Raw genomic sequence first — 27,195 nt, forward strand, 5'->3', positions numbered from 1 at the left:
CTGCCTCTGCACACTGGCCCTCGCCGCGTTTCTAAGAAGGCTAGTGTTGGCAGATTGAGAAGACGGGCAAGCACACTGACAGCACGTGGACAGTCAAGGAGCCCAGCCTTCTGCTGTGCCCTGAGGACACTGAAGGTGTTCACCCAGCCTGAGTAAGAAAATGAACAGTATTCAAGAAAGCTGGTGTTCATCCTGGGCTCCCCACTGAACCAGCTCACGCAGCTTCCTGCTTCCCTCCTCATGCACAGAGAGGAAAGGAGGGGGCAGGTGTGCTGGTGGCAACACGGCTTTGGCGTGTGGGTCCTCACCGCCGTGTAGAGGATACAGATGAGCCTGTGCTCCTGCTTCCGGCTGCTGTGGGCCTTGTGGGAGAGGACCAGCATGGACAAGACGCCCCTCTGCCTTTTGTGTAGATCAGGACTAAGGATGCACTGTCCTGCCAAAGGTCATTTGAATGTTTATCACATCATTCATGACCCACACACAATTATTCACTTAAAAATTAGCCGGCTAAAACAAAAACAAAAACAAAATTAGCCTGCTACAGATCCACTGCACTTCAAGTTCTGCCCGCCGCTGCCTGGACAGGGCCGGAGGGAGTGATTTCATGGTCTCACAGCCTGTGGGTTGCCACTGAAGCAGAGGAAAGCACACAAACGGTAAAAAAGAGGGGAGAATGCTGACCTAAGGTGCACATCAACATTCCTGACTCCCTCCCCCTGCGAGAGCAACAGGCATGAGGGCCCCGCTCAGAAGCAAAGGGTGGGACTGCAGGGCGTCATGGTGAGGTCAGCCAGAGAAAGACAAACACCACGTGGTCTTCCTCACACGCGGGAGTGGCTCCGTCTGAACACACTGATGACTGCTAGAAGCTGGAAGGGGTGGCAGGGGCGAGAACATCGGGGATTTTTAAAAACACGGGGGTGGCTGGCACGGTAGCCTGGTGGCTAAAGTCCTTGGCTTGCACACACCAGAATCCCATATGGGTACTGATTTGTGTCCTGGCTACTCCACTTCCTATCCAGCTCCCTGTCTGTAGCCTGGGAAAGCAGCACAGGACGGGCCAAAGCCTTAGGACCCTGCTCCCACATGGGAGACCTTGAAGAGGCTCCTGCCTTCAGATCAGCTCAGCTCTGGCCATTGCAGCCACTTGGAGAGTGAACCCGCAGACAGATGATCTTTCTGTCTCTCCTCTCTGTAAATCTGACTTTCCAATAATAAATAAATCAATAAAAATTGTATCTAAAAATTACATCATATCTATTAAAATTTAAAAAGAAATTGGGGGTGGGGAGACGACTGTGGTGCAGTAGATTAAGTGGCTACCTACAGAGCCGGCTTCCCACATGGGTACAGGTGCAAATCCTGGCTGCTCCACTACCCATCCAGCCCCCTGCTAACGGCCTGGGAAAGCAGGTGCTTGGGCCTCTGCACCCATGTGGGAGACCCAGAAGAATCTCTGAGTGCCAGGCTATTGTGGCCATTTGGGCAGTGAACCAGCCAGTGCAAGATCTCTCCCTCTGTCTTTTCTCCCTCCCCAAATCTGACTTTCCAATACATTTTCACAAAGAGGGGGTGGGGAAATGAGGTATGGTAGCTCTATTACTACCTCACAATTTTTGTTTTGTGAATTTAAAATTAATAACATTTTCAAAATAGGGTTTTGAATAATGAATTAGTCTTTTTCCCTTCCAAAATTCACTAGGGTCAAACAATTGCATGATGTGGAAGCGTCCCAGACAGCTCTGACTGGATTCCCTGTGGTTACCGAACCTGCACGTGCAGGGAGAGACGCCTGGCAGAGTGCCCGCTCAGTGCTCCTCTTCGAGGTCCCCTGCCCAGGGTGACAACGGCAGCCTGCAGGCAGGCCTCCAGGATGGGCCAGCTGACACCGCCATCACACACGGTGCACCAGGCCCAGCACCAAATCACCAAGAGGGCATGTTCTCAAGAAGGGTGGGGAAAGAGGCCGGCTGTTCATCTGGATCCTGTGTCAGCCACAGAGCGCCTCTCGGGCAGACCCGCTGCCCCTGCCATCCAGTGCAGGGCCCCGGCGGCTCACAGAGCCCAGTCTACAGGTCAGAACGGCCTCTACCTGCTTCTCCGGGTTGGCCTGCACCAGGGGCAAAGTCCTTCCGTCCCAGGCGCTCCTGACCCTGCCCTGCGGGTGCAGGAACCTCAGCAGCTCATTACTGACCTATGTGGGTGTGGGCCACGAGGCCTGCAAGTGCGGTGACGGCAGCAGCCCCTGGCGTGGCAGCGTGGCTGGGGGCAGCGGCAGGTCTCGCTCCCGGGTGAGATGAGGTGGAGGATGCGGAGGATGAGGTGGACGAGCCCTGAATGACCCGGTCGAGCCAGGGCTCGACGCTGGGACGGCTCTGGAGCGGAGTGCAGGCGCGTTGCCCGGGAGGCCGTAAAGAGCCCTCATCTTCTGAGGCAGACGACGTGTCTGTGGTCAAAATAACGATGACAGGCATGATGTAGGAACGGGGTTCTCAGTCCGCTCAGTTAGCCCATGCCGCCGTACACTCACCCTCACAGAAAGGCACAGAGTCCTGGGACAGCCCCTGGAGCCCCTGCTCCCTGAGAGGATGCAGCCACCCAAGAACCCAACACCATGAGTGAGAGCAACACTGGCATCCTACAGCCTGGACACGTCAGGGGCTCCTAGAACCTCCACGTGGACCAGTCTGCACCAGGGCCTATACCTCCAAAGGCAGCCAGGGCCTGTATCCTGGGCCTGGTGTGCTGTGGTGTGAGGAGGCTGCGTCCCGGGCCTGGTGTGCTGTAGTGTGAGGAGGCTGCGTCCCGGGCCTGGTGTGCTGTGGTGTGAGGAGGCTGTGTCCTGGGCCTATACCTCCAAAAGCAGCCAGGGCCTGTATCCTGGGCCTGGTGTGCTGTGGTGTGAGGAGGCTGCGTCCTGGGCCGGGTGTGCTGTGGTGTGAGGAGGCTGTGTCCTGGGCCTGGTGTGCTGTGGTGTGAGGAGGCTGCATCCCGGGCCGGGTGTGCTGTGGTGTGAGGAGGCTGCGTCCTGGGCTTGGTGTGTTATGGTGTGAGGAGGCTGTGTCCTGGGCTTGGTGTACTGTAAGGTCAGCGGGGCTGTGTTCTGTTCATACTTGGCCTCTCATATCTGGGCAGATCAAGAAACACTTTCCCCAGGACAACAAACATGACCAATGAATTAGAGCCCTGTCAGTTCAGCACCTTGGTGTATTGTAGTTTACAATGACTAAAATCTCCTCCATAATTGGGCAGTGACTACAGTTACATGTATTTAGGACAAACAATAACTTACTAGTCAGCTGTAAGATTTCCTTCAACAACAATCCCCAAAACAAGCGCCACCCAAATCCCCAAATCATCCTGTGGGTCTGGTGTCCTTGTTTGCACAGAAGTGACCATTGCCACTCCATTCCTCAGGAACACAATGGCCAACTGTGGCAGCTGCCTGACATGGAGTCCCAGACACCAACACCAGCTCACAGATGCAGAGGGAGCAGAAAATATGCTCCTGCAGGTCACACGCTCCAGTGGAATGAACTCCACAGCCCCCCAAAGACCTTTATGTTGGCCCATTCTAATCCTGAGAACAACTCAGTCAGCAGTTAGATGGGACCCACGGTGAGCTGGGCGGTCCAGCTGTGAGGCAGCTAGCTCAGGACAGTGGCATCCACACCAGACCACCATCAGGCCTCCCTGCCCACCTCTGCCCTGGCTCCCTGCTCATGCCAGGACCCACGAAGGACTGGAACTGCTGACACCCACCTGGGAGATCAGACGGAATTCCAGGTTCCCCTCTTCAGCCTGGCCCAACCCTAGCCATTTAGGACATTAGCAAGTGGACAGAAGTTCTATCTCTCTCTTATCTTTAGAATAGACTAACAAATACTTTTAAAATATACCTCCACATAGCTCATGGGTCAGAGGAGAGCTATCAAGAAGCATACATACTTACACACACATTTGTACATACATATATCTGAATATACATATATATATATATATATCAAATAAAGTATTAAATAATTTAGAAACTCCTAATTCAGGAAGTTTTGACATTCCACTAAGTATTTCGGCTGTTTTCTCTACAAAAAGACATAACATCTTACTAAAAAATAATAACAAGAAGTCCAATAGAAAGCATGAACTCTCTTGGGTAAGAACACTGGGTATGCCACAGACCAGCAGCTGAGGGACACACTGGCAAGCATCTGTCTTCACTCTCCTTGCTGCAAGGGCGCTCAGCTCCAAGGGGAGTGGGTTAGGGAACAGCCTGTGAGCGCCATCAGCCGTCCACATCAGGAGGAAGGCCCCTGAGCCAACAGTAGCCGTCCACATCAGGAGGAAGGCCTGTGAGCCCACAGTGGCCATCCATGTCAGGAGGATGGCCTGTGAGCCCCAGCAGCTGTCCATGTCAGGAAGACAACCTACGAGTCGCAGCAGGACGATGGCCTGTGAGCCCCAACAGGACGATGGCCTGTGAGCCCCAGCAGGAGGATGGCCTGTGAGCCCCAGCAGGAGGATGGCCTGTGAGCCCAGGCAGGAGGACGGCCTGTGAGCCCAGGCAGGAGGACGGCCTGTGAGCCCCAGCAGGAGGACGGCCTGTGAGCCTCAGCAGGAGGATGGCCTGTGAGCCCCAGCAGGAGGACGGCCTGTGAGCCCCAGCAGGAGGACGGCCTGTGAGCCTCAGCAGGACGATGGCTGTGAGCCCCAGCAGGAGGACAGCCTGTGAGCTCCAGCAGGATGAAGCCTGTGAGCTTCAACAAGAGGACGGCCTGTGAGCCCCAGCAGGAGGACGGCCTGTGAGCCCCAGCAGGGCGATGGCTGTGAGCCCCAGCAGGAGGATGGCCTGTGAGCTCCAGCAGGATGAAGCCTGTGAGCCCCAGAAGGAGGATGGCCTGTGAGCCCCAGCAGGAGGACGGCCTGTGAGCCCCAGAAGGAGGAAGGCCTGTGAGCCCCAGCAGGACGATGGCTGTGAGCCCCAGCAGGAGGATGGCCTGTGAGCCCCAGTAGGACAGTGGCCTGTGAGCCCCAGCAGGAGGACGGCCTGTGAGCCCCAGCAGGATGATGGCCAGTGAGCTCCAGAAGGAAGATGGCCGGTGAGCCCCAGCAGGACGATGGCCTGTGAGCCCCAGAAGGAGGAAGGCTTGTGAGCCCCAGCAGGACGATGGCTGTGAGCCCCAGCAGGAGGATGGCCTGTGAGCCCCAGAAGGAGGAAGGCCTGTGAGCCCCAGCAGGACGATGGCCTGTGAGCCCCAGCAGGAGGACGGCCTGTGAGCCCCAGCAGGACGATAGCCTTTGAGCCCCAACAGGACGATGGCCTGTGAGCCCCAGCAGGACGATGGCCTGTGAGCCCCGGCAGGACGATGGCCTGTGAGCCCAGGCAGGAGGACGGCCTTTGAGCCCCGGGAGGAAGATGGCCTGTGAGCCCCAGCAGGACGATGGCTGTGAGCCCCAGCAGGACGATGGCCTGTGAGCCCAGGCAGGAGGACGGCCTGTGAGCCCCAGCAGGACGATGGCCTGTGAGCCCCAGCAGGACAATGGCTGTGAGCCCCAGCAGGAGGACGGCCTGTGAACCCACAGTGGCCACCCATGTCAGGACGACGGCCTGTGAGTCCCAGCAGGAGGACGGCCTGTGAGCCCCAGCAGGACGATGGCTGTGAGCCCAGGCAGGAGGATGGCCTGTGAGCCCCAGCAGGAGGACGGCCTGTGAGCCCCAGCAGGACGATGGCTGTGAGCCCCAGCAGGACAGTGGCCTGTGAGCCCCAGCAGGACGATGGCTGTGAGCCCCAGCAGGACAGTGGCCTGTGAGCCCCAGAAGGAGGCTGGCCTGTGAGCCCCAACAGGACGGTGGCCTGTGAGCCCCAGAAGGAGGACGGCCTGTGAGCCCCAGCAGAAGGACGGCCTGTGAACCCACAGTGGCCACCCATGTCAGGACAACAGCCTGTGAGCCCCAGCAGGAGGACAACCTGGGAGCCCAAGGAGCCTTCTGCAGCGTCTCTGGGTACCTGGGGGGGTGCTAGCTCCAGCCGACGTGTGTGCAAGGACCGAGCGCCTCTTGGAGGGCATGGGCATCTTCTTCTCCTTGTATCTGGCCAGAGCCGCCTGGACAGCCTCGGTGTGCACATCTGTGGAGGAATGACAGGGCAGCTTAGAGAGGCAACCTCTGCCCAGTCCTAAGAGGGACCACGGAGCCTCTCCTTTCCTTGGATTTCTCTAAAAATTTCATTGCATACAGATGTGACTTGGGAACATGAAAATATTTCATTATAAATGAAAGCAAATAAATTGCACACAATCCAATACACAATGAAACAAGTCAGTATAAATGTGTCTCTGGTGCTGAAAGTATGCAGTCACTAGTGAAGACCTTCCTCCAGAGCGTCTCTGAAGTACAGAACCAACAGCTTCACTACATGCCCAACCCTGACCACTGAAACCTGGGCATTTTTGAGAGGAGCCAGAGGGGAGCACTAGGACTGAGCCAGGACCTGGGAAGGTGGATCCTGAGGGAAAACAGGAACTACCAGGCAGCAGCAAGCAAAAAACATCCAGCAAAACTAAGGGAAATCCTCCATGCTCCCGAGAGAGAGTGTCCCTGTCCTAACACACACCTGCTGTGCTCCCTGCTCACCTGCACACAGCGTCCCTGTCCTAACACACACCTGCTGTGTTCCTGCTCACATGCACACAGCGTCCCTGTCCTAACACACACCTGCTGTGCTCCCTGCTCACCTGCACACAGCGTCCCTGTCCTAACACACACCTGCTGTGTTCCTGCTCACCTGCACACAGTGTCCCTGTCCTAACACACACCTGCTGTGCTCCCTGCTCACCTGCACACAGCGTCCCTGTCCTAACACACACCTGCTGTGCTCCCTGCTCACCTGCACACAGCGTCCCTGTCCTAACACACACCTGCTGTGTTCCTGCTCACCTGCACACAGTGTCCCTGTCCTAACACACACCTGCTGTGCTCCCTGCTCACCTGCACACAGCGTCCCTGTCCTAACACAAACCTGCTATGTTCCTGCTCACCCGCACACAGCGTCCCTGTTCTAACATACGCCTGCTGTGTTCCTGCTTCCTACACACAGTGTCCCTGTCCTAATACACACCTGCTGTGCTCCTGCTCACCTGCACACAGTGTCCCTGTCCTAACACACAGCTGCTGTGCTCCTGCTCACCTGCACACAGTGTCGCTGTCCTAACACACACCTGCTATGTTCCTGCTCACCTGCACACAGCGTCCCTGTCCTAACACACACCTGCTGTGTTCCCTGCTCACCTGCACACAGCGTCCCTGTCCTAACACACACCTGCTGTGTTCCCTGCTCACCTGCACACAGCGTCCCTGTTCTAACACAGCTGCTGTGCTCCCTGCTCACCCGCACACAGCGTCCCTGTCCTAACACACACCTGCTGTGTTCCTGCTCACCCGCACACAGCGTCCCTGTCCTAACACACCTGCTGTGTTCCTGCTTCCTGCACACAGCGTCCCTGTCCTAACACACACCTGCTGTGCTCCCTGCTCACCTGCACACAGCGTCCCTGTCCTAACACACACCTGCTATGTTCCTGCTCACCTGCACACAGCGTCCCTGTCCTAACACACACCTGCTGTGCTCCCTGCTCACCTGCACACAGCGTCCCTGTCCTAACATACACCTGCTGTGCTCCTGCTCACCTGCACACAGTGTTACTGTCCTAACACACCTGCTGTGCTCCCTGCTCACCCGCACACAACATCCCTGTCCTAACACACACCTGCTGTGTTCCCTGCTTCCTGCACACAGCGTCCCTGTCCTAACACACATCTGCTGTGTTCCCTGCTTCCTGCACACAGCATCCCTGTCCTAACACACACCTGCTGTGCTCCCTGCTCACCTGCACACAGCGTCCCTGTCCTAACACACACCTGCTGTGCTCCCTGCTCACCTGCACACAGCGTCCCTGTCCTAACACACACCTGCTGTGTTCCCTGCTCACCTGCACACAGCGTCCCTATCCTAACACACACCTGCTGTGCTCCTGCTCACCTGCACACAGTGTTACTGTCCTAACACACCTGCTGTGCTCCCTGCTCACCCGCACACAACGTCCCTGTCCTGACACACACCTGCTGTGTTCCCTGCTCACCTTCACACAGCGTCCCTGTCCTGACACACACCTGCTGTTTTCATAGCAGTACTGTAAAAAGGCAATACAAGGGCACTTTCCATGCAGTGGGTGCCCTACCAGAGTAGCATCGATACCGCACAGCAGCTGGCGGGGAGCCATTTCAACCAAAGTGGCTGGCACATTGGTTTTGTGCCACATGAAGGTGAAACATCTGTTCTTGAAAAATATGATGTAACTGCTGCTCATGAGAAAATCATTTCTTGAGAACACATTTTGTTAAAGAACAAACAACTGAAGCCCCTGCGGCAGAGTGCAAGAGGCCAGGATTCACAGGCTGCGGGCCGCCCTAGGACTGTGACCTACCTGAGCGGAAGCGCTCGTCCCGGGAGGTGGCTGGCCGAGACTTTGGCTTGAGCATGGCCGTCGTCTGTGAAGGCCCAGGGAGCCTGTTCCCCATGGAAGGGGGCAGGTCTGCACCTGCAACACAAGGTCTGTGCGTAAGCAGGTGCTTTTCCAATTATGAAAAGCTCATGTCAAACATCACGCACTGGCCACATAAGTGTGACAGGGCTTGTTGCTTCTCTGAAGGCTGGGGGCAGGCAGTGGCCACCTCCATGTGCCCCCGTCACCACCCTGGGATGCGTGTCTGGCCACAGGCAACATGGCTTAGCTGCCCCAAGGCTGGTCTCTGCATGTGCTTCCTCAATGGCCCAGTTCCTGGTGTGGACTGAGTAACCAAGTCCTGCCTGGGCACAGCACAGCAAAGAGAAGGAGAGAACAGTGGGAGTGCTGACAGCTTCAGCAACCAAACAAAGCAGATGCCGGCCATGTGGTCAGCCTGCCTGGGCTAACCCAGCCACACTCCAGCTCCACAGGCCTGCTGTGGTTGGCCCAGGACAGCAGGTGTCTCTATGTCAGCAGCTGACCACAAAATCCCTTCATACGTCCTCAAAACCAAGAGCTGAGCAACCACCCCCACATACCCTGTGCTGAGGAGCCCTGAGGAGCCTGTTCCCAGCGCTCACACCTGTGCGCCCTCCAAGCCCACTCGCACCACAGACCTGTGGCAGAGCAACTGTAGTTGCTTCCGTGCAGTCTGAGCCTCCATGCCACCTGAGCTCTGCGGTGACCCGAGCTGTGGGGCGACCTGAGCTTCCATGTGGCCGGAGCTCTGGGGTGACCAGCTGTGCCTGAGGGGAATGGCTGCACTCCAACATTATCCCAATCCAGTTGCCTGCACCCCATTCTTCATATTCTCTCAACAGGTGATAGGCTGTTAGGTTTATTTTACTCTTTCGGGAGGAAAGGAGGGCGGGTAATGAGGGGGAGGAGGGTGGAAGGCAGAAAGAGAGTGAGAATATCTTCTATTCACTAGTTCACTCCCCAGTGGCCACAATAGCCAGGACTGGGCCATGCCAAAACCCAGAGTCTCAAATTACAGCAAGTCCTCCCACTTGGCTGCAGGGACCCAAACACTTGGGCCATATCTGCTGCTTTCCAGGCACATTAGCAGGAAGCTGTATCAGAAATGGAACATCCAGGAGTTGAATTTGTGTCCATGTGAGATGCTGGAACTGCAGGAAAAGCTTAACTTGCTGTGTCACAATGACAATCACTGAGAGCTCTGTGTGTTCAATCTCATGTGTCTGAAAAATGGACAGTGAAGTTTCCACTGGCACCAGCTTCCACGAGGCCTGGGGATTCAAGCAGGTGCTTGGGACCTAGGTGGATGGAGGGGTAGGTTCCCAGTCCAGCATGTTGGCACAATGTGCCAGTGGACCAGGTCTGGGGACCTGGGCATGACCTTGGGTCCTGGACAAGCAGGCAGGGCTCCAGGCCAGCACGTCACCCCGCTGGAAGACCAGGCTCGGGAAGTTCAGGCTCAGGAAGACTGGGCTTGGAAACCCATGCACTAGTGGGCATGGGGTTGCATGTTTCACAGGGAAGGGGATGTAGGGATGTGTGGGAGGGGGAGCCAGTGAGAGCAATTTCAGGTGAAGAACGACTTCTGGGGGACTTCTACCAATGAGGCCACTGTATACATGAAAGCTATGACTGGGAGGCCTATCTGGCAGGGCTAGAGAACAGTACCCGCCACTGAGTGTTGAAACAGTGACAGGTCACATTAGGCTGGGCCATGACACTAACCAACATGTAAGATAATTGGGTCTGGGGGCAGATTCTATGGGGGATATGCAGGCTCGCCCCTATAGGACTGCAATACTCAAGAGCTGGAGGTAGTGACAGGCCAAACTAGGCATGACCATGGAACTTATCAATGTTCATGGGAACAGGGGTTGGGAATAGGCCAGGCTAGTCCAGGCTGCAGCACCTGCAGGCACACCCAAGAACTGGGTGTGGGGTGTGCCACACAACAACCACCAGCACACAAAGGCCAAGACTAGGGGGTGGACTATGCCAACTAAGGGCCTAGTAACGGCTGCCATGAATGAGATCCAAGTCTGGGAGTGGGCCTAGTGGGGGAACTTGAGGAATGTGCCTGGTGGGCTGTGGCTCCTGCTGGTATAGCACAGGAGTCAGGCTGGGCAAGGTTGTTCTACATGTCGGCAGGGTGTGGGATAGCTCAGGAGTGGGGTGGGGGCAGGGCTGGACCAAACTGCCGCACACTGGTATGTGCAGGAGCCAGAATGAAGCGTGGGCAACACAGGGCTAGACTATCACATTTACTGAGTGTATGAAAGCCAGAGATTAGGGCAGGCCGGACAGGCCTAGGCTGAAGCACCATCAGCAAGAGTTGGGATGGAAGCACAGCCAGGCTCCAGCATCTGATGGCAAAGACCAAGATGGGAAGGGCTACGCTGGGCTGGGTCGGGGCAACCACTGGCACACATGATCTGTGGCTGGAAGCGGGCCTGGTTGAGGAGCTAAGGGGACACCTAGCTGGGTTGCAGTTCCTACTAGTGATTACAAGAGCTGGAATGGGGTGGATAACTGGGATATACATGGCTGCAGCACCCCTCAGCATGGGTGTGGACAGGGACTGGGATGTGCCAGATTGGGATGGGCTCCAGCACCCACAGGCACTTGTAAAAGTCAGTGTGAGTGTAGGATACCCTGGGGTAGGTCTCAGCACCTGCTGAGTCACATGAGAGCCAGGTCTGGGGTAGGTCAGGAGGGGCTGGGCTATAGCACCCAATGTTAAGAACTAGAAAGGGTGTGGGCCAATCAGGAAAGGCTGCTGTGTCTGCTGCTAAATGCTGGGAGAGGAGGTGGGCCAAGTCAGCCTGGGCAAAGAACCCACTGGTGTGCATGAGATCTACAACTGGGAGGTGAACTGATAGGGGAGCTTGAGGAACTTCTTTGTCAGGATATAGTCCCTCCTGGGGAGTGTAGAAGCAGCCCAAGCTAGAAGCAGCCCAAACCAGGCCAGTTTATAGTACCCACCAGCATACATGTAGCTCAGGTATGGGGATGGGCCAGTTCTTCATCCCCACTGGCAAGTGTGAGAGCCAGGACAGGGTGCAGGACAGGCCAGGTTGGGCTGCAATACCAGTCAGTTCACATTAGGGTCAGGACTAGTGGCTGGCTGGGCCGCACGAGGCTATGTGAGTTGGAACTGGAGGTAGGCTGGGTAGAGCAAGATTGTAGGACCCACCAGCAAAAGTCAAAGTTAGGTGGGCCATGCCAGACTAGAATGCAGCACCCACCAACACATGCAAGACCCCAAGCTGGGAGTCAATCTGATGTGGGGGGGAGGGGAGTTGGACTGTAGGGGTTTCGTTATTGGGCCATGGCCCTGGCTGGTGAAGGTAACAGCTGGGACTTGTGGTAGACCAGGCTGGACAGGGCAGTGGCAACAAAATGCAGCCAGCATGTGATTTGGGTTAGGGGCTGAGCCACGATGGGCTAAGTGACCACATCCACTGTCAAATATTGACAAGTCCACATGTGTACTAGTAAATGCAGGCCCACAGGGCTTTGCTGTAGCATCAGCAGGCAAGTGCCAGTTTAGGGTTAGGGTTTTAAAAGGCTAGACCACAGTACTTCCTGGAAAATGCAAGATCCAGGCTAGGCGTGGGCCTAGTAGGGAAATGGTGGGCTGCAGCTCCACTGGTGAGCATGAAAACCTGGGCTGGGGCAGGCCTGGCTGGATGAGCAATAGCACCCACTGGCATAAGTGTGGGTGGGATAGTGGCATCAGTCGGGCTGAGCTAGGCTACAGCACTCATTGGTGTATACAACAGCTGAATGGCACGTGGGACGGACTGGATGCAGTCTGCTGTACATACTGGCATGCGCAGGAACCAGGGCTGGGGGCAGGCCTGGTGGGAGTTACTGAGGGTCACTCCGACTAGGCTTCAGTTCCAACCGGTGTGCGTTAGGATATAGTGTGTGGGGGCAGGGTAAGGTTGGGCTACAGCACCCACTGATTTGAGTATGAGATGGGGCTAGTGACAGGACTGACCCAGCAACTGCAACCACCAGTGTGTGTGTGGGCTGATGTGGGTGATGGACTGAGCCAGACCCTGCACTGGAAGGCACATACAGGATCAGGTCTGGGGTAACCTCTGGTGAGGTTTCTTTGGGGATCCTCCTAACTGGACCACCAGACTCAAAATTCTGCCTTCTGACTATGGGAAAAATCACAGGGTCTGATCATGGAGTGAACATGTCAGCATGGGCCTCCTTGGTTGCTGAAGTCCGTGTCCAAGGCAGTGGACAGCATGCCCAGATGCACATGGGGGGCATAGTAGCTCACTGAGGCCAGCAGAGGACATCTAGTATCATGTGAGAAGATGGAGGGCAGAATAGATTGGACAATTCTCCCAGCCAAGCTTTGACAACAAGTATCTGGGCAAATTGAGACTCTAGGGTAAACTGTCAGCCAAAGGACCTCGGAAGAATTCCCTCCACCTTGGAGCAATGAAATCATCAGCATCTCAGAACTATGGACATCACTTAAGCAGCCCCCTCAGAAAATGCCTCACATCGGGGACCCTAGGATGGTATCGAAGTGACTGTCCGACATCACTAAGTACTGATGCAATTAGGATGCTGGGAGTGGCCCTCTTCCCTCTCTCTCCTCTTACCCTAGATACAAGAAGAAAAAAAAAAAAGGAATCATTTGTCTCAACCACTTTCCCCCATACCTCAACTCTCCCCACCCTAATCAGTGGTCACATGGGCATATATCCTTCTCAACTACATAAACAACATCAAAAATAATATCATTTTACTGGGATGTTCTTCCCGTTTGCCTTTGGTTTTGGTAGGTGCTATTCCTCTTCTCCGCCAAGAGAACATCTTGAAGTATCATTTGTAGGGCAGGTTTGAAAGAGGCAAATTCTTTTAGCTTTTCTTCACGTTGGAAGAATTTTATTTCCTTTTCAAACACACACACAAAAAAAAGCTTTGCTGGATATGTTATCCTAGGCCGACAATTTTTTTCTTTTAGAATCTGGAATATGTCACTCCATTCTCTTCTTGCCTGTAGAGTTTCCTGTGAGAGATCTCCTGTGAGCTTAATTGGCACTCCTTTATATGTCAATTGATTTTTTTCACATGCACATTTAAGGATCTTTTCCTTATGTTCAATTGAAGAGAGCTTGATGATCATATGCCGTGGTGAAGATCGCTTTTGCTCAAGCCTGTTGGGAGTTCTGTGCTCCTCCTGGATGTTGTTTCCCAATTCTTTCTCCAGATTAGGGAAATTTTCCTTTATTATTTCATTAAATAAATTTGCAAACTCAGCTTCTCTTTCTGCACCTTCTGGGACTCCCATAACTCTTATATTTGGCCTCTTAATAGTGTCTTTCAATTCTTGAATACTGTTTTTGGCCTGATCCAGCTCTGCTTCCAGCTTTTTGTTTGCTTCTCCCTGATGACAGGAAATATTTTCCAATTCTGAGATTCTTTCTTCTGTTTGCTTCATTCTATTTTGGAGACTCTCCACTGTACTTTTAATTTGCTCTACTGTGTTCTTAATTTCTGATATACCAGCCTTGATTTGCTTTATTGCTTCCTTAAATTCTTTGAACTCTTGCATGAGCTTCTCATTGTGGATCAGAATCTTTAAAATGAGTCTTATGGATTCTGTGTCCCATTTTCTCAATGTCTTCCTCAGTTAACTCTGAGGTTTGCATAGGGTTTTGCTCCTTTGCAGGAGAGTTTTCAGTAATATTCATTGTACCTTTGTCTCTTCTTTTGCTCTTGATCATTGTACTTCTATTTAGCAGAGTCTTCTCCTTGGGGCAGATTTCTCAGCTGTGTTACCCACAGGTCTACAATGCGATTTTACTTATTGCAGTTGGTACACAACTCTGCTTGCAGCCACTTGTGACACAACCTCCAGTGAGTTCCAGGTCTGGGTTCTTATGTTAGATTTCCACCATGGTCTCCACAGCCCAGCTCTTGGCTCACCACTCTCCACCTCCTGTGATACCATGCTGAGGCTGCACCATTATCTCTGCAACCTTTCTCCCACTTTTGGTTGGAGCAGGTTCCAGGATTAGAGAGACACCAGCTGTCCTATATGATTAGGTTGTTGGTGGCACTGATCTTGTCGGAACCTGTTGGACGTTAGGTCTGGGTGCCACACGGACCTATTTTGACCCGTATGATTTCACAGTCAGTATTATTTTCCTGCGGGACCAGTGCAATCCGCTGACATCAGCGAGTTCTCGCGAGCTCAGCACATGCACAGTTCACTGTTGTTCCCTGCAGTCCCAAAGCTATTGCCACCTACCAAAGCCAAAGGCAAACGGGAAGTACATCCCAGTAAAATGACAACAGACGACTAAACCAATGAACAACCCATTCCTAAAATGAGAAGACCGAAGTACCACCCATGTACATTAAACTCTGAATGTAAATGGCTTAAGCTCAATCAAACGTCCTAGATCAGTAGACTGGATTAAAAAACAAAACCCATCTGTTTATTGTCTGGAGGAGACACACTTCAACAAAGACCAGTGGAAACGATATCACATGGGTTTTGTTGTTTTCTGCTGGTTTCATCTCTTCAAAACACTTTCTTCTGATTAAATCATTCAATGACTCGTAGATCATGCAGTGGCATCATTTTCTTCAAGAAGGTTCTTGATTTTCATTTCTTCAGCTACACCTTAGACATTTAATAGCATGTTATTTAATTTCTTGGTGTTGTTAATTTCTTTTTTCTCCCGGATGTTGATTTTTTTTGTGGCTCTTCATTTAACAGGATGTACAGTAGTTGTGTAATAGAGACTGTCATGCCTAGTAACATGTCATTTAACTTCATGGCATTGTAAATTTCTATTTTTCTCTCTATTGTTGATTTTGTATCATGACTTTTCATTTGAGGGTATGTACAGTAGCTGTGAAATGGAGACTAACATCCAGATGTGAGGATGTAGTGTAGTATGCATTTCTGTTTCCAGACAAAGATGGACTTACAATGAAACTGTCTAGTATATCTTGACAATAGGATTCTGGACTCTCTGCCATTGTCCATGCCCGCAATGATGGACATATGACTGTGTATGAAGAACTATATGTTAGTAATGATATAGAGGAACTAGGTGGGGGGGGGAGGGAACTGGGGAGGGGATAAGGGAATATGGAACTGTATCATAAAATGACAGCAATAATAATAAAATGTTCAAAAAAATAATAGCAATGTTTATATATGAGAGAATCAACAGATAAGCACACAGTAAAAAAAGGAAAATGAACTCATCTGTACCATGCCATGATGCTACTTCTGATGTAGGTATGGTGAAGTTCACTCATGTGTGCACGTCTTAGTGTGCATATCCTCACGTGTACATACCTCCCTATGCACACACTGAGCCCACATGTATGTCTGCCCTGCGTGTGCAAGTCTACACTTCTCTCTGCACACACCGAGCTCACCTGTGCACCTCTGCCCTGCACATGCCAAGCCCGTGTGTGTGCCTCTGAGTTTGGTTGCTCTCTTACCCCACTGGCCGAGCTCTACACAGCCCTCCATTCCCCAGTCCAACAATGAGAGCTCCCCAGGGACTTTTCTTTGCATCAAGTTCGGGGAAATCCCTCCAACTCCTCTATTTTGAACATAGTTTGACCTCCTCACCCATCTCTCTTGGCATAAATTTCATAATTAGCTTGTTTCACAAGAAAGTGCTGAAATGAGGAGTGGGCTCCGTTCACTCTTCAGTGTGGTGTAGGAGGCACTGCCTTCTGATAGCCCTTGTTCTAGTCCCAGCTACCCCACAGCTCAAACATAAAACAAGCTCTTCCAGGTAATGAGTCTGGAACCAAGTTCCATGTACAGTTATGATCTACACCTGCAGATTTTATTATCAAACACCAGTACTGACTAAAACATCCAACAGACACCAATGTTTAAATGTGAACCAATGTTCGTAACCAATGCTAGCCTCCCAAATCAGTTCTCAGGTTGGCATCAAGGAAGCCGAGCACCAACTTACCTGCAACAAGTGGCATGTAACGGGCAAGCAATTTTGCCCTTTTCTTTTCATATCCTTTCTGAGTGATGTCACCTACAACAACAACAACAAATTACATTTGTTTCAAATTCCAAGTTTTTAAATTATTAGTTAGTAACACATGGCCCGCAGACTGGAATGCCAGCCAGCAGGGCACCAGCCCCATGACTGGAAGTGGAAGTGCTAATGGCAGATTCATGATGTTCTAATACACAACTCAGTAAGCTCCACTACCAGCCTGTCCATCAGGTGTAAGGCTGCCTGTCCCACACCACACAGACACACAGAGCATCTGACAGTGAGGGCTGCCCCCTGAGTGCCCAACCAAGCGTTCCTCCAGAACAGATGCTGGGCTGTGGGATTCTTGCATAAGAGATACTACCGAGTGTCCAGCACCTTGAATGGAAGATTCTGGGTGGGCATCAACATGCTACATGCAGAGCAGCCTAAAGTCAGAGGAAGTCAGGCCTGCAGGCAGATGGGCCGCTGCTCCCAGTCCACCCCCTCCCAGTTGGGATACCATAAAATCCAATCCAAGGCCCTTGGCCATGCAGTGCCTGCAGACTCAGCTCTGACACCGCTCAGGCAGCCAGGCCTCTCCCTGCCAAGCCTCCCAGGAATTCATGTCCACCACATTCACACACACACACACACACACACACACACACACACACACTCTGCAACCTGCCATGTCCTGTGAGTGTGTGTGAAGAACACGTGAAGCTTGGGCCCAGCCATCTGCACTTGATCTCGATGGCATCACACTAGAATCATAGCTTCCTGTTTTCTTCACCCTCAACACAAGTACAGTTCACTGCTCTGATCCCAATGCCCCAAGGAGGGAGAACCCCGGCCAGCCCATTCCCCCCCGCAGGCACACAGGCTACACTCCACACACCACCAGACTACACCAGCTCCCTTACAAGATTTCAAGGTACATAGCTTTAAAGCACAGAGGGGTTTTTTGATATATATATTTTTTATTTTGAATTTTTGAATTATGTGTTACGATTTCATATAGACTGGGATGTCCCCCCAAACTCTTACCTCCTGACAGATTTTCCCCATTTTACTACAGTGGTATAATCCTTCATAAAGAATTATAATTCCATCAGTCTCTTATTTACATGTACTCCAACACTGCTGGTACAAAGTCAGACAGTCCAGCATCCCATTGTCTACACATGTCCAACAGTTTCATTGGGAATCCATCTTTTGTCTGGAATCAGGGATGCATGTTGCATTATATGCCCACATCTGGATATGGTAGACCCCAGTACTCCATCACTATACATTTCCATAATTGAGAAACCATGAAATAAGGTCAACCACTAATATGAGTTAGAAAAACAGCCTCAACAACAACAACAATAAATTACAGCTCCATGAAAAAACACGCCACTGAGTAACCAACACATGGGTGACAAAAAGGAGATACAAAAATCTCTTGGGAAAAATGATGCCACCATATAATCCATGAGCCAGCAATGAATTCAACAAGAGGAAAAAAAAGTATTTGGAATAAATAAAACTGAAATAAAAAACATCACAACACATGGGATGCAGCCAAAACAAAACAAATCAGTATGGGTCGGATTACTGAAGTTACTCTTTCCATGCTGGTTTCCTTATATAAGAGAGAACATATGGTATTTGTTCTTTTGTGATTGACCTATTTCACTGAGCATAATGGTCTCTAGTTGGGACCACCTAATTGTAAATAGCATAATTTCATTCTTCTTAACAGCTGAGTAATATTCCCTGGAGTGGATGTACCACAGTTTCTTTAACCACTCTTCTTTGGATGCATATCTAGATTGTTTCCATGTCTTTGCTATTGTGGATTGTAAGACACACATTTTTTAAAATTAATTTATTCATTAATTACATTGTATTATGTGACACAGTTTCATAGGTACTGGGATTCTCCCCACCCCTCCCAAAACCCTCCCCCCATGGTGGATTCCTCCACCTTGTTGCATAACCACAGCTCAAGTTCATTTGGGATTCGCTCATTGCAAGCATATAACAAACATATAGTCCAGCGTCCTATTGTCCAGGCAAGTTCAACACCTTCTTAGGGAGACCCTCTCTGGTCTGAAGGCAGAGCCAGCAGAGTATCATCCCGCTCAGTTAGAAGCTCCAACATACCATCAGCAACAATCCGGCTACAATGAGGCTGGTGCAGAGTCCACTGATTGACATAGTCCATCAGAGAGTCTCCCTTTGTCCAGTATTTCGCTGTCAACATATAGCTGAGGTGGTTGGTTGATCTACTCCATCTTCTATCTTTTCTTGGTTAATGTTCTGATTCCTCCATTTTGATTGAAGGGATCCCCAAAGAAACTTTGAGGTGTTTCCAGATCAGGTTCCTATATGTATTAGCAAACACAGTGCCCGCCTCAGTCCATCACCCCGATCAGCTGGTGGTTGCAACCGCTGGGTTGGTTCTATTCTCAGCACCGACCTCCACTGGAACCAATGAGTATTGCAGTCCATCCCGGCTCTGCCCATCACACACTCGAACCTCACCTAAACCAGTGGGAAGTGTGCTGGTTGGGTGCTGCGTTCCTAACAGGCACAGGCAGCCTCACCTTGGCATTTTGTGTTGTGTACTGTTTTATCACAACCGAACCTGGCCAGACCCCCACACAGCTCCAGCGCTCGGACTTGCCAGTGGATGACGCGAACTGACTCAGCTAGGTCCGCCCTCAACCCGAGCCAGATGTATGCCAGTGGGACACTTTCCATAGCCTCTTCTGGGTTGTTTACCTCCATGCTTCCTGCGCTTATTTGTAGGGCCAGTGTCCTGTCAGAGGAACTGTTCAGGTTCCTCCATCAGACCCCTCCTGGAGTCATGTTTCATGCATACCAGCAGGTCCATGGGCCAGCACCACTCATTCCATCTCTTGCCCCAGTACGAGCAGCGGCCTTTCTTAACTCGTCTTCAACCCATTCTGGTTCCTGCTGTTGGAAGTTTCAGCCCAGCCACGGCTCGTCCATACCCACATATAGCTCATATATGGCTCAGTTGGGGCTGAAACCTAGCCAGGTCCGTCCCGCATCCACCCTGGTCCTCTGGAGCACCAAACTGTGCTGAGGTTTAACCTGGCACGGTGCGGCTTGTCCCAGTCCACACTTATGCCAAGGGAGACTACAACTGTGACCCAGCCAGAACTCAGCCCCCTTCCAGCTCCTGCACCCCTTATTGGGAAACTCCACCCAGCCAGGGCCTCCCCCTAGTTTCCCAACCAGGCCAGTTCCCAGCCAGTATTAAGCATACCAGTGGTTGGTCTGGGTCAGCTTAGCACATCCCATAGTCTGTTGCGTCTCCTGCTTTGTCTCCAATGGCCCTCCTAAGCCATCCAGTGGGGTCAGAGTTCCCACAGGGTTTGGTCCACACATTCCCGACACCTTCTACCCCCGGGTATGGTTTTCGAATGCCAGTCAATGTCATGATCCTGCCTACTGTGATCCCTCTGCTGATCCCTCATCCTGTTAGGCAATGGAGACATCCTGCTGGACAAGTCCAGATTTTGGCTCTTGAATGAATTGGTGTTCGGTAATCTGCATTATAAAGTGATTACAGGTTCTTCAGAGGAAGATCTACTGCCATTGAGAATCTTTAGGACTTGTTCACGTCCCCAAAGCACTGTGGGTTCAGGATCGAACTACCCAAGCAGCATATCAAAGAACCAAAATTTAACAACTCCCCGGCCGGGCGGCCAGCAGGCGGAGCCTGGCACCAAATGGTGCACTGGCCGCCCGGGGGCCGCTCACCACAGGTACGTGGTAGCAGGCCCATGTGTCCCAGGCTTGAGGTGTGGCCATCCCAAGGCCCCCCGGCAGGCAGCAAGGTGGCTGCCTGCTGGAGGTTCAACTCTTTAGGCCCCAGTCCCGCCCCTCCTGACTCCTCCCCACAGCTCCAGCCACATGGCGAGCATTAGGGGAGGCCCAGACTCGCTACACAGACCCCTGGGACTCATCCTAAAAAGGGTAGCCGCTGAGGCTCCGGCAAGTCTGGGAGTCGCTCACCACAGGTACGTGGTAGCAGGCCCGTGAAGACACACATTTTTTAAAGGATTATTTATTTATCATTTATTTGGAAGGTAGCATGACAGAGATCTAAACAGAGGTCATCCATCCATTGGTTCATTCTCCAAATGGACAAAGATGGCCAGGGCTGGGCCAGGCTGAACCCAAGGGTCAGAAACCCCACGTGGGGGTCTCCCAGATGGGTGACAGGACCCCAATAACCTGAGCCATTCTCACTGCTTCCTGGGCTCATTAGCAGGGAGCTGGATTGGAAATACAGTGGCTGGGACTTGAAATGGCACTTTGATATGCGGTGGACGCCCCAATCTGCAGCTAAACCTTCTGTACAGCAAAAACTGTTCCAAAACACACATTTTCTTTAAAGTATTATCAATTTTAAAAATGATTTCTTGTCAAATACATGAAAATATGTTAAGTGGCATCAAGGGTTGAGTGGCTGCTTGGCATGGCTGCATCTAAGATCAGAGGAGCAACTGCGGTTCCAGTTCTGATTCCTGACTCAGCCCCCTGGTAACTGTCTGGGCCCCTGGCACCCACGCTGCCACCCATCAGCAAGGCATGGGTGGAGCTCCCGGCTCCCGGCCTTAGCCCGGCCTGGCCCTTGCTGTTGCAACAGCTGGGGAGTGAACCAGCAGGATGTAAAGTTAATCCCATGTTCTCTCTCTGTGCAGTGGGGGTGGGGTGGGGATTAGAGTGGTCAATTTTCTAGAAGAGTTGAAAGATAAGGATTCATTTCCTAAAAACATGAACCCTTCAGTTCCCGTTTCAGGTAGATGTTAAGATGGTGAAGGAATTCATAGAGCACTGAGAAAGGAAGTGTGTTTTCTGATGCTCACAGTATCTCCAAAGTTGTCTTATTTTAACTGAAACTGTTATGGGGTGCAGCCAGTAATAGCCAACACCCATTGACAGTGGGCAAATGAAATTTGGCTGTGTCCCCCAACCTCTGTCCTGAAGGTGGGTCCTAACAGCAATGGAATGTTAATTCCATCCTCAACCACTTCCCTCACATCCTAAATGAGCCAGAATATTGGAAGTCCAGTTAGTCTAGGTGTTTTTAGCTACCAGCCCAGTTCCTGTTCCTGCCATCCCAACCAGCACTAATCAACTCTTTAGCCCACAACACTTAGGTATTCGCTCCTGCCCACCTGTGACTCACCTATCAACTGAGAGGGGACAGTATTGCATTGTCGTGTAACCACTCCCCTCACAAGCCCCTTTAAAAAGGCCCAGGAAGCAGGGGCTCTCACTCTCTTTCTGGCCAGGTGCTTCCATTACGCTAGCACCTCGACTCTTGGCTGACCCAGGACAGGTAATCCCCTGAGCATGGTCCGTGTGTACTGCTTAAATGAGGCAATGGTTATTACAATGTTGTTTCTGCTTTGTGTGCTATCAGGAGCTCCAGGAGAGGTGAGGCCTAGCAGTAGTGGAATGTGGGCAGAGAAGCCAGGCAAAGGTGAATGTCTGCAGCTTTGTAAGAGTGTCCAGGTTCTTTGTGAGTGTGTCCAGGTTCTTTGTGAGTGTGTCCAGGTTCTTTGTTGCATGTCTCTTAGGATAACTTATATTGCTGGGGAAGCTGGGAAATAGGTCTTCAGCTTAACAGATGGATTTAAGGATAATGACCATTTGTTTCTTTTGGGATTATGATTGGTTGGATTATGATTGGGTGGATTACTGTATGGACTTGTGATTTGCTATTGTGCTCTATTATCACCAAGCTTGGTTAATAAAGACTCCTTAATAAGCCTTAGACATGTCTGGTGTGATCTTGCTCGCACCCTGCAACAAAACTGCATGTCAACGGCTCCACAGGCCCCCAATTTACAGGGATGTTACCTCCCAATTCAACCGCCCCGAGACAAAATCACCCCAGGTGGAAGTGCACACGATGACTGCCACACATCTTGGCTGCACCTAGCTAACTTTCAGTGCCCAGAACAAGCATCTGCCCTACCGGCAGGTGCAACAAGAGAACTCCCACCGCAGACTGCCCACCAGGGACGTTTCCCCCAAATGGGGCTCACTTCTCTACCACTGCAAAGCTGAACATCTCAAGCTGAGCCAGCAACAGGCAGGGACTCTGACATGCCCTTACACTTGGAACTCTACAGACAACAACCTGAACATTGGTGATGCCTCCAGCTGCATGAACAGCACAGGTGGAATCCTAACACACAGCACTCAGTGAAGAAGGAAGTCCACTCAGTTTTGTTGGCCCTGGATTCAGCCCTCTCTCTGACATGATGAGACTAGCATCAGAAGCTCCCAGTGCGAGGCTGGTCGGCCCCCAGCCCTCACCTGCAGGAGCCTCGGCCACGGCTGCTCTGGCTGGGAACCAAGGCCCCTCGAGACAGGGAGAAAATACCCGCATTCCTCAGGACGCTCGGGGGCTTTTCCAAGCTCCCAGGTCGAGGTGTGGCACACGGCCCCGGGTGACCCCACTGCCACAGAACAATCTCACTTAGGTTCCAGAAGCCAAAACCTAGCATACCATCACAGTCTATAAAAACTTGCTCACCAAGCACTCAACCATCTCTCAGGATACTGAGTGTACCCTCTAGGGAACATCGCAGACTACCACAGAACAGGAAACAGCCCGACTGCCCATCAGAAGACAGTAAACATGCGGCCATGCATTCTGGCCACACAACACTGTCAATCACTCGGATGCCTGTCTACAGCGTTAAGTACAGGACAGAAAGCCACGTGCACGTGGTGAAGGGAAAAACACGTGTACACGCGTGTATGTGTGGAAAGCTCCAGGAGGGACGCACGGCAAACCACCAGCAATGGCCTTCTTGCTGGTCAGGCCTTGGTAGATCGTGACACATCCCACGTCATACTTCGTGCACTTGACTTCAGACATCACAGGACACTCGGCACACATCCTCAGCATCAGTCAGGTGGAAGGCAGTTTCAAAATACACCATGGCGACCTCAGATGTGACTAGAGGCAAGGCAACTTCAAAATACACCATGGCGACCTCAGATGTGACTAGAGGCAAGGCAACTTCAAAATACACCACGATGACCTCAGATGTGACTACAGGGAAAGTGATGAATTATGTGTGCCATTTTTGCAACCTCTCAGGAATCTAAAATTATTTCAAAGTAGAAGGCTTAAATATACATGGGAGAGATTACATAAAATTGCTGTTATTTTGTTTTTAAGTGGTAAAATGTGTCAGTGAAACCCTATGGGCTTGTAGATTTTTTTTCCTAGAAGGTTTTTAAAGTACAAGTTAATTTTCTTTAATGAGACTAGTCAGGCTACCTGCTTCATCGTGGATGCATTTTAGCACTTGGTGTTCAAGGAATCTGTCCATTTCTCTAAGTTGTTTCTAATGCAGGGACAGATTACTCTTAGGGCTCCTGCACCCTCCTCACACCTAAGCCATCGCAGGCCAGCAGCAGGAGTCACGGTGCCCACGTTGGAAGGTTTCCCACGGTGAGCTTTGCTCTCACCGGTGTCCTATTTGAACCATGCTGAGAATTCACAGCACATCTCTTAGAATGACTGTTTTAACAAAGCAAAGCGAAAAGCACGGAGCGTACTGTGTGCAGACCAGGTCCATGGGCCACCACTCTACACACTGCTGGTGGGCAGGCAAAATGCCACGGCCATCCTGGAAAACACACAGCAAGTTTTCACACTCACCAATGATGCCTGCACAGAAACCATGTCACTACATACAACTGCAAACAGACTTTCTAAATATCAACACTTTCTTTGATCTTGGTGTTTTCAGTAAAACATGGAAAATACATTCCTTAAACTCAACACACACAAAATGGAATTCCACTTGTGGCAATAGCTGAATTCGGGGGCTCAGAGGAACTCTCCCACTGGGAATAAGCTGCACTGAGAAAAGTTTATCAAACCAGCAGTGCGGTGAAGGGCTCGAGTTGGCATCCCTGGGCAGCTCAGCCAAGGGCATGCAGTGGAGCAGAGTTCTGGAGGCCGGAGTCCTGTGAGGAACCACCGCACCCTGGGGTGGCCCTTCCAAGACTAGAGCAAGCTGCAAATCACTTTCTCCACCTGTGCTTAAAGGGACCACGTACCCTAGCTCAAGGAAGTCACCCCTCCACCGAGGAAGCAAGCATCACCTCCATCACAATGCACCAGCAAAACACAATGTCTGGGAATCGGTGAGCAGTAAACAGGGCACACAGAGCTGCAATCAGCTATGTCCAAAACCTCAAGAAGTGATTATAGCTCGCACTTCTCTCTGGAGAATCACCATCAAGTAGGTCGGGCCCGCAAGGGAACAAGCAAGACCCCTGAGAGCTCCACCTACTTCACAGGAGAAAATCCCACAGCAGAACTCGGAGTCAGCAATGGCTAAACCCCAGGTGGTTGTAGCGCCCGTGTTAATGTCCAAGCTGTCTGCGAATGCCCCTGAATTCTACCCATCAGGACTCCTATGAAGATGGGTGTGAGGAATATCCCACTCTATCAGAGTATGTTCAGGACTTTTTGAATCATCTCACAGAACAGCCTGGCAGTTTTGAAACTGAAATTGAACAGTTTGCAGAGACCCTGAACGGTTGGGTTACAACAGATGATGCTTTGCAAGAACTTGTCGAACTCATCTATCAACAGGCTACGTCTATCCCAAACTTCTCTTACATGGGAGCTCGCCTGTGTAATTACTTGTCCCATCATCTGACAATTAGCCCACAGAGTGGCAACTTTCGTCAATTGCTACTTCAAAGGTGTCGGACTGAGTATGAAGTGAAAGATCAAGCTGCGAAAGGGGATGAAGTGACTCGGAAACGGTTCATGCATTTGTCCTCTTCCTCGGAGAGCGCTTCCTTAACCTGGAGATCAAGGGAACAAATGGACAGGCTATGAGAGCAGATATTCTTCCAGTTGGTCTTCGAGGGTTGCTGAATGCGCTTTTTTCTAATCCTATGGATGACAACTTAATCTGTGCAGTGAAATTACTGAAGTTGACAGGATCCGTTTTGGAAGATGCCTGGAAGGAAAAAGCCAAGACTGATATGGAAGAAATTATTCAGAGAATTGAAAATGTTGTCCTTGATGCTAACTGCAGCAGAGACGTAAAGCTCCCGAAGCTGGTGGAGCTCTGGTCAAGTAGCTGGGGTAGAGTCCATGCAATTTCAGCCTACAGAGAAGCAACACCTGAGAATGATCCTAACTACTTCATGAACGAACCAACATTTTATACATCCGATGGTGTTCCTTTCACCGCAGCTGATCCAGATTACCAAGAGAAATATCAAGAATTACTTGAACGAGAAGATTTTTTCCCAGATTATGAAGAAAATGGAACAGATTTATCCGGGGCTGGTGATCCATACTTGGGTGATATTGATGATGAGATGGACCCAGAGATAGAAGAAGCTTATGAAAAGTTTCGTTTGAAATCAGAGTGTAAGCGAAAGCAATAAAGTAAATTTCAGTGTATCAGTTTTATAAAACAGTTTAGGTATGGTGATTTAGCAGAATGCAGGACAGCAAGAAAATTTGTTATATCAAATTAAGGATCTTGAGTTACGTTACTAATGTATGCAACTTTAATTTTGTTTAACACTTATCTGCCAAAATAAACTTTATTCCCTATAACTTAAAATGTGTATATATATAAAATAGATTATTATGTACAGTTAATTCTGTTTTGGCTGCAATAAAATCGATTTTGAAATAAACGTTGAAAGTAAATTTTGCTAGCTGATTAGACACCTTAAACCTAGTTTCTTGAGAAAAGAATCTTAGCCTTGGAAATACATATAATCGCAAAAATGTAGCAACCTAGCAACCTTCTTTTTTCTTTTTTTCCTCAAGATACAAGTATTACAGCTAGTAAGTCTGACATTTAGTGTATCAGTGATTGATAGTAAGTCTGACGTTTAGTGTATCAGTGATTGATAGTAAGTCTGACGTTTAGTGTGTCAGTGATTGATAGTAAGTCTGACGTTTAGTGTGTCAGTGATAGTAAGTCTGACGTTTAGTGTGTCAGTGATTGATAGTAAGTCTGACGTTTAGTGTGTCAGTGATTGATAGTAAGTCTGACGTTTAGTGTGTCAGTGATTGATAGTAAGTCTGACGTTTAGTGTGTCAGTGATTGATAGTAAGTCTGACGTTTAGTGTGTCAGTGATTGATAGTAAGTCTGACGTTTAGTGTGTCAGTGATTGATAGTAAGTCTGACGTTTAGTGTGTCAGTGATTGATAGTAAGTCTGACGTTTAGTGTATCAGTGATTGATAGTAAGTCTGACGTTTAGTGTATCAGTAATTGAGTTTCCAGTGTGGATTACAACTATGCAAATCTTCATTAAGTCTTGGAATACATCCTTGACAACTGATTTACATCTGTACATGCTGTTGGATAACCAAGGGCTTTCAAACTGTCATTTAAAAATAAATAATAAATATAAAAATACTAAATAAAAAGCTTAGAGACCTCCTAGCTCAGCAACCAACACTCTGCCGAGGGTTAATTGCAATTCCAGGATTGCTGTTTCTCTACCTATGTTCACTCCTTACCCTAAGGCCAGGAACATTGTTCCACTTTATCGATATGGTTTTCTCACTTGCACTTTGTAGCATGGGTTGCATTAACTTT

General features: G+C 50.6%; 2 protein-coding genes across 6 annotated transcripts in view; one reads left to right on the forward strand and one right to left on the reverse strand.

The window, feature by feature from the left end:
* DIP2A (disco interacting protein 2 homolog A) overlaps positions 1-27,195 on the reverse strand; it is an 85,043-nt gene that overhangs the window by 43,392 nt on the left and 14,456 nt on the right. For 4 of the 5 annotated variants that reach the window (XR_009245143.1, XM_058661519.1, XM_058661518.1 and 1 more), the window contains exons 2-5: positions 16,533-16,604; positions 8,485-8,598; positions 6,009-6,128; positions 2,198-2,449 (exon numbers count right to left, since the gene is read on the reverse strand). Coding sequence is in view for 4 of the 5 variants with exons in the window: in XM_058661519.1 (XP_058517502.1) it covers positions 2,198-2,449; positions 6,009-6,128; positions 8,485-8,598; positions 16,533-16,604 (558 nt within the window). In the remaining variant the exon portion in view is untranslated. The remainder of the gene's footprint in view (positions 1-2,197; positions 2,450-6,008; positions 6,129-8,484; positions 8,599-16,532; positions 16,605-27,195) is intronic. The other variant, XM_058661521.1, reaches the window with a different exon arrangement.
* Positions 24,829-26,279, forward strand: LOC101532572 (polyadenylate-binding protein-interacting protein 1). The gene is given in 3 exon segments (XM_012930439.3): positions 24,829-25,024; positions 25,026-25,384; positions 25,387-26,279. Coding segments are annotated over 3 exon segments (1,074 nt in total). The 5' UTR covers positions 24,829-24,944; the 3' UTR covers positions 26,022-26,279.

Source organism: Ochotona princeps, chromosome 3, assembly GCF_030435755.1.
Source record: "Ochotona princeps isolate mOchPri1 chromosome 3, mOchPri1.hap1, whole genome shotgun sequence".
Classification (NCBI taxonomy): Eukaryota; Metazoa; Chordata; class Mammalia; order Lagomorpha; family Ochotonidae; genus Ochotona; species Ochotona princeps.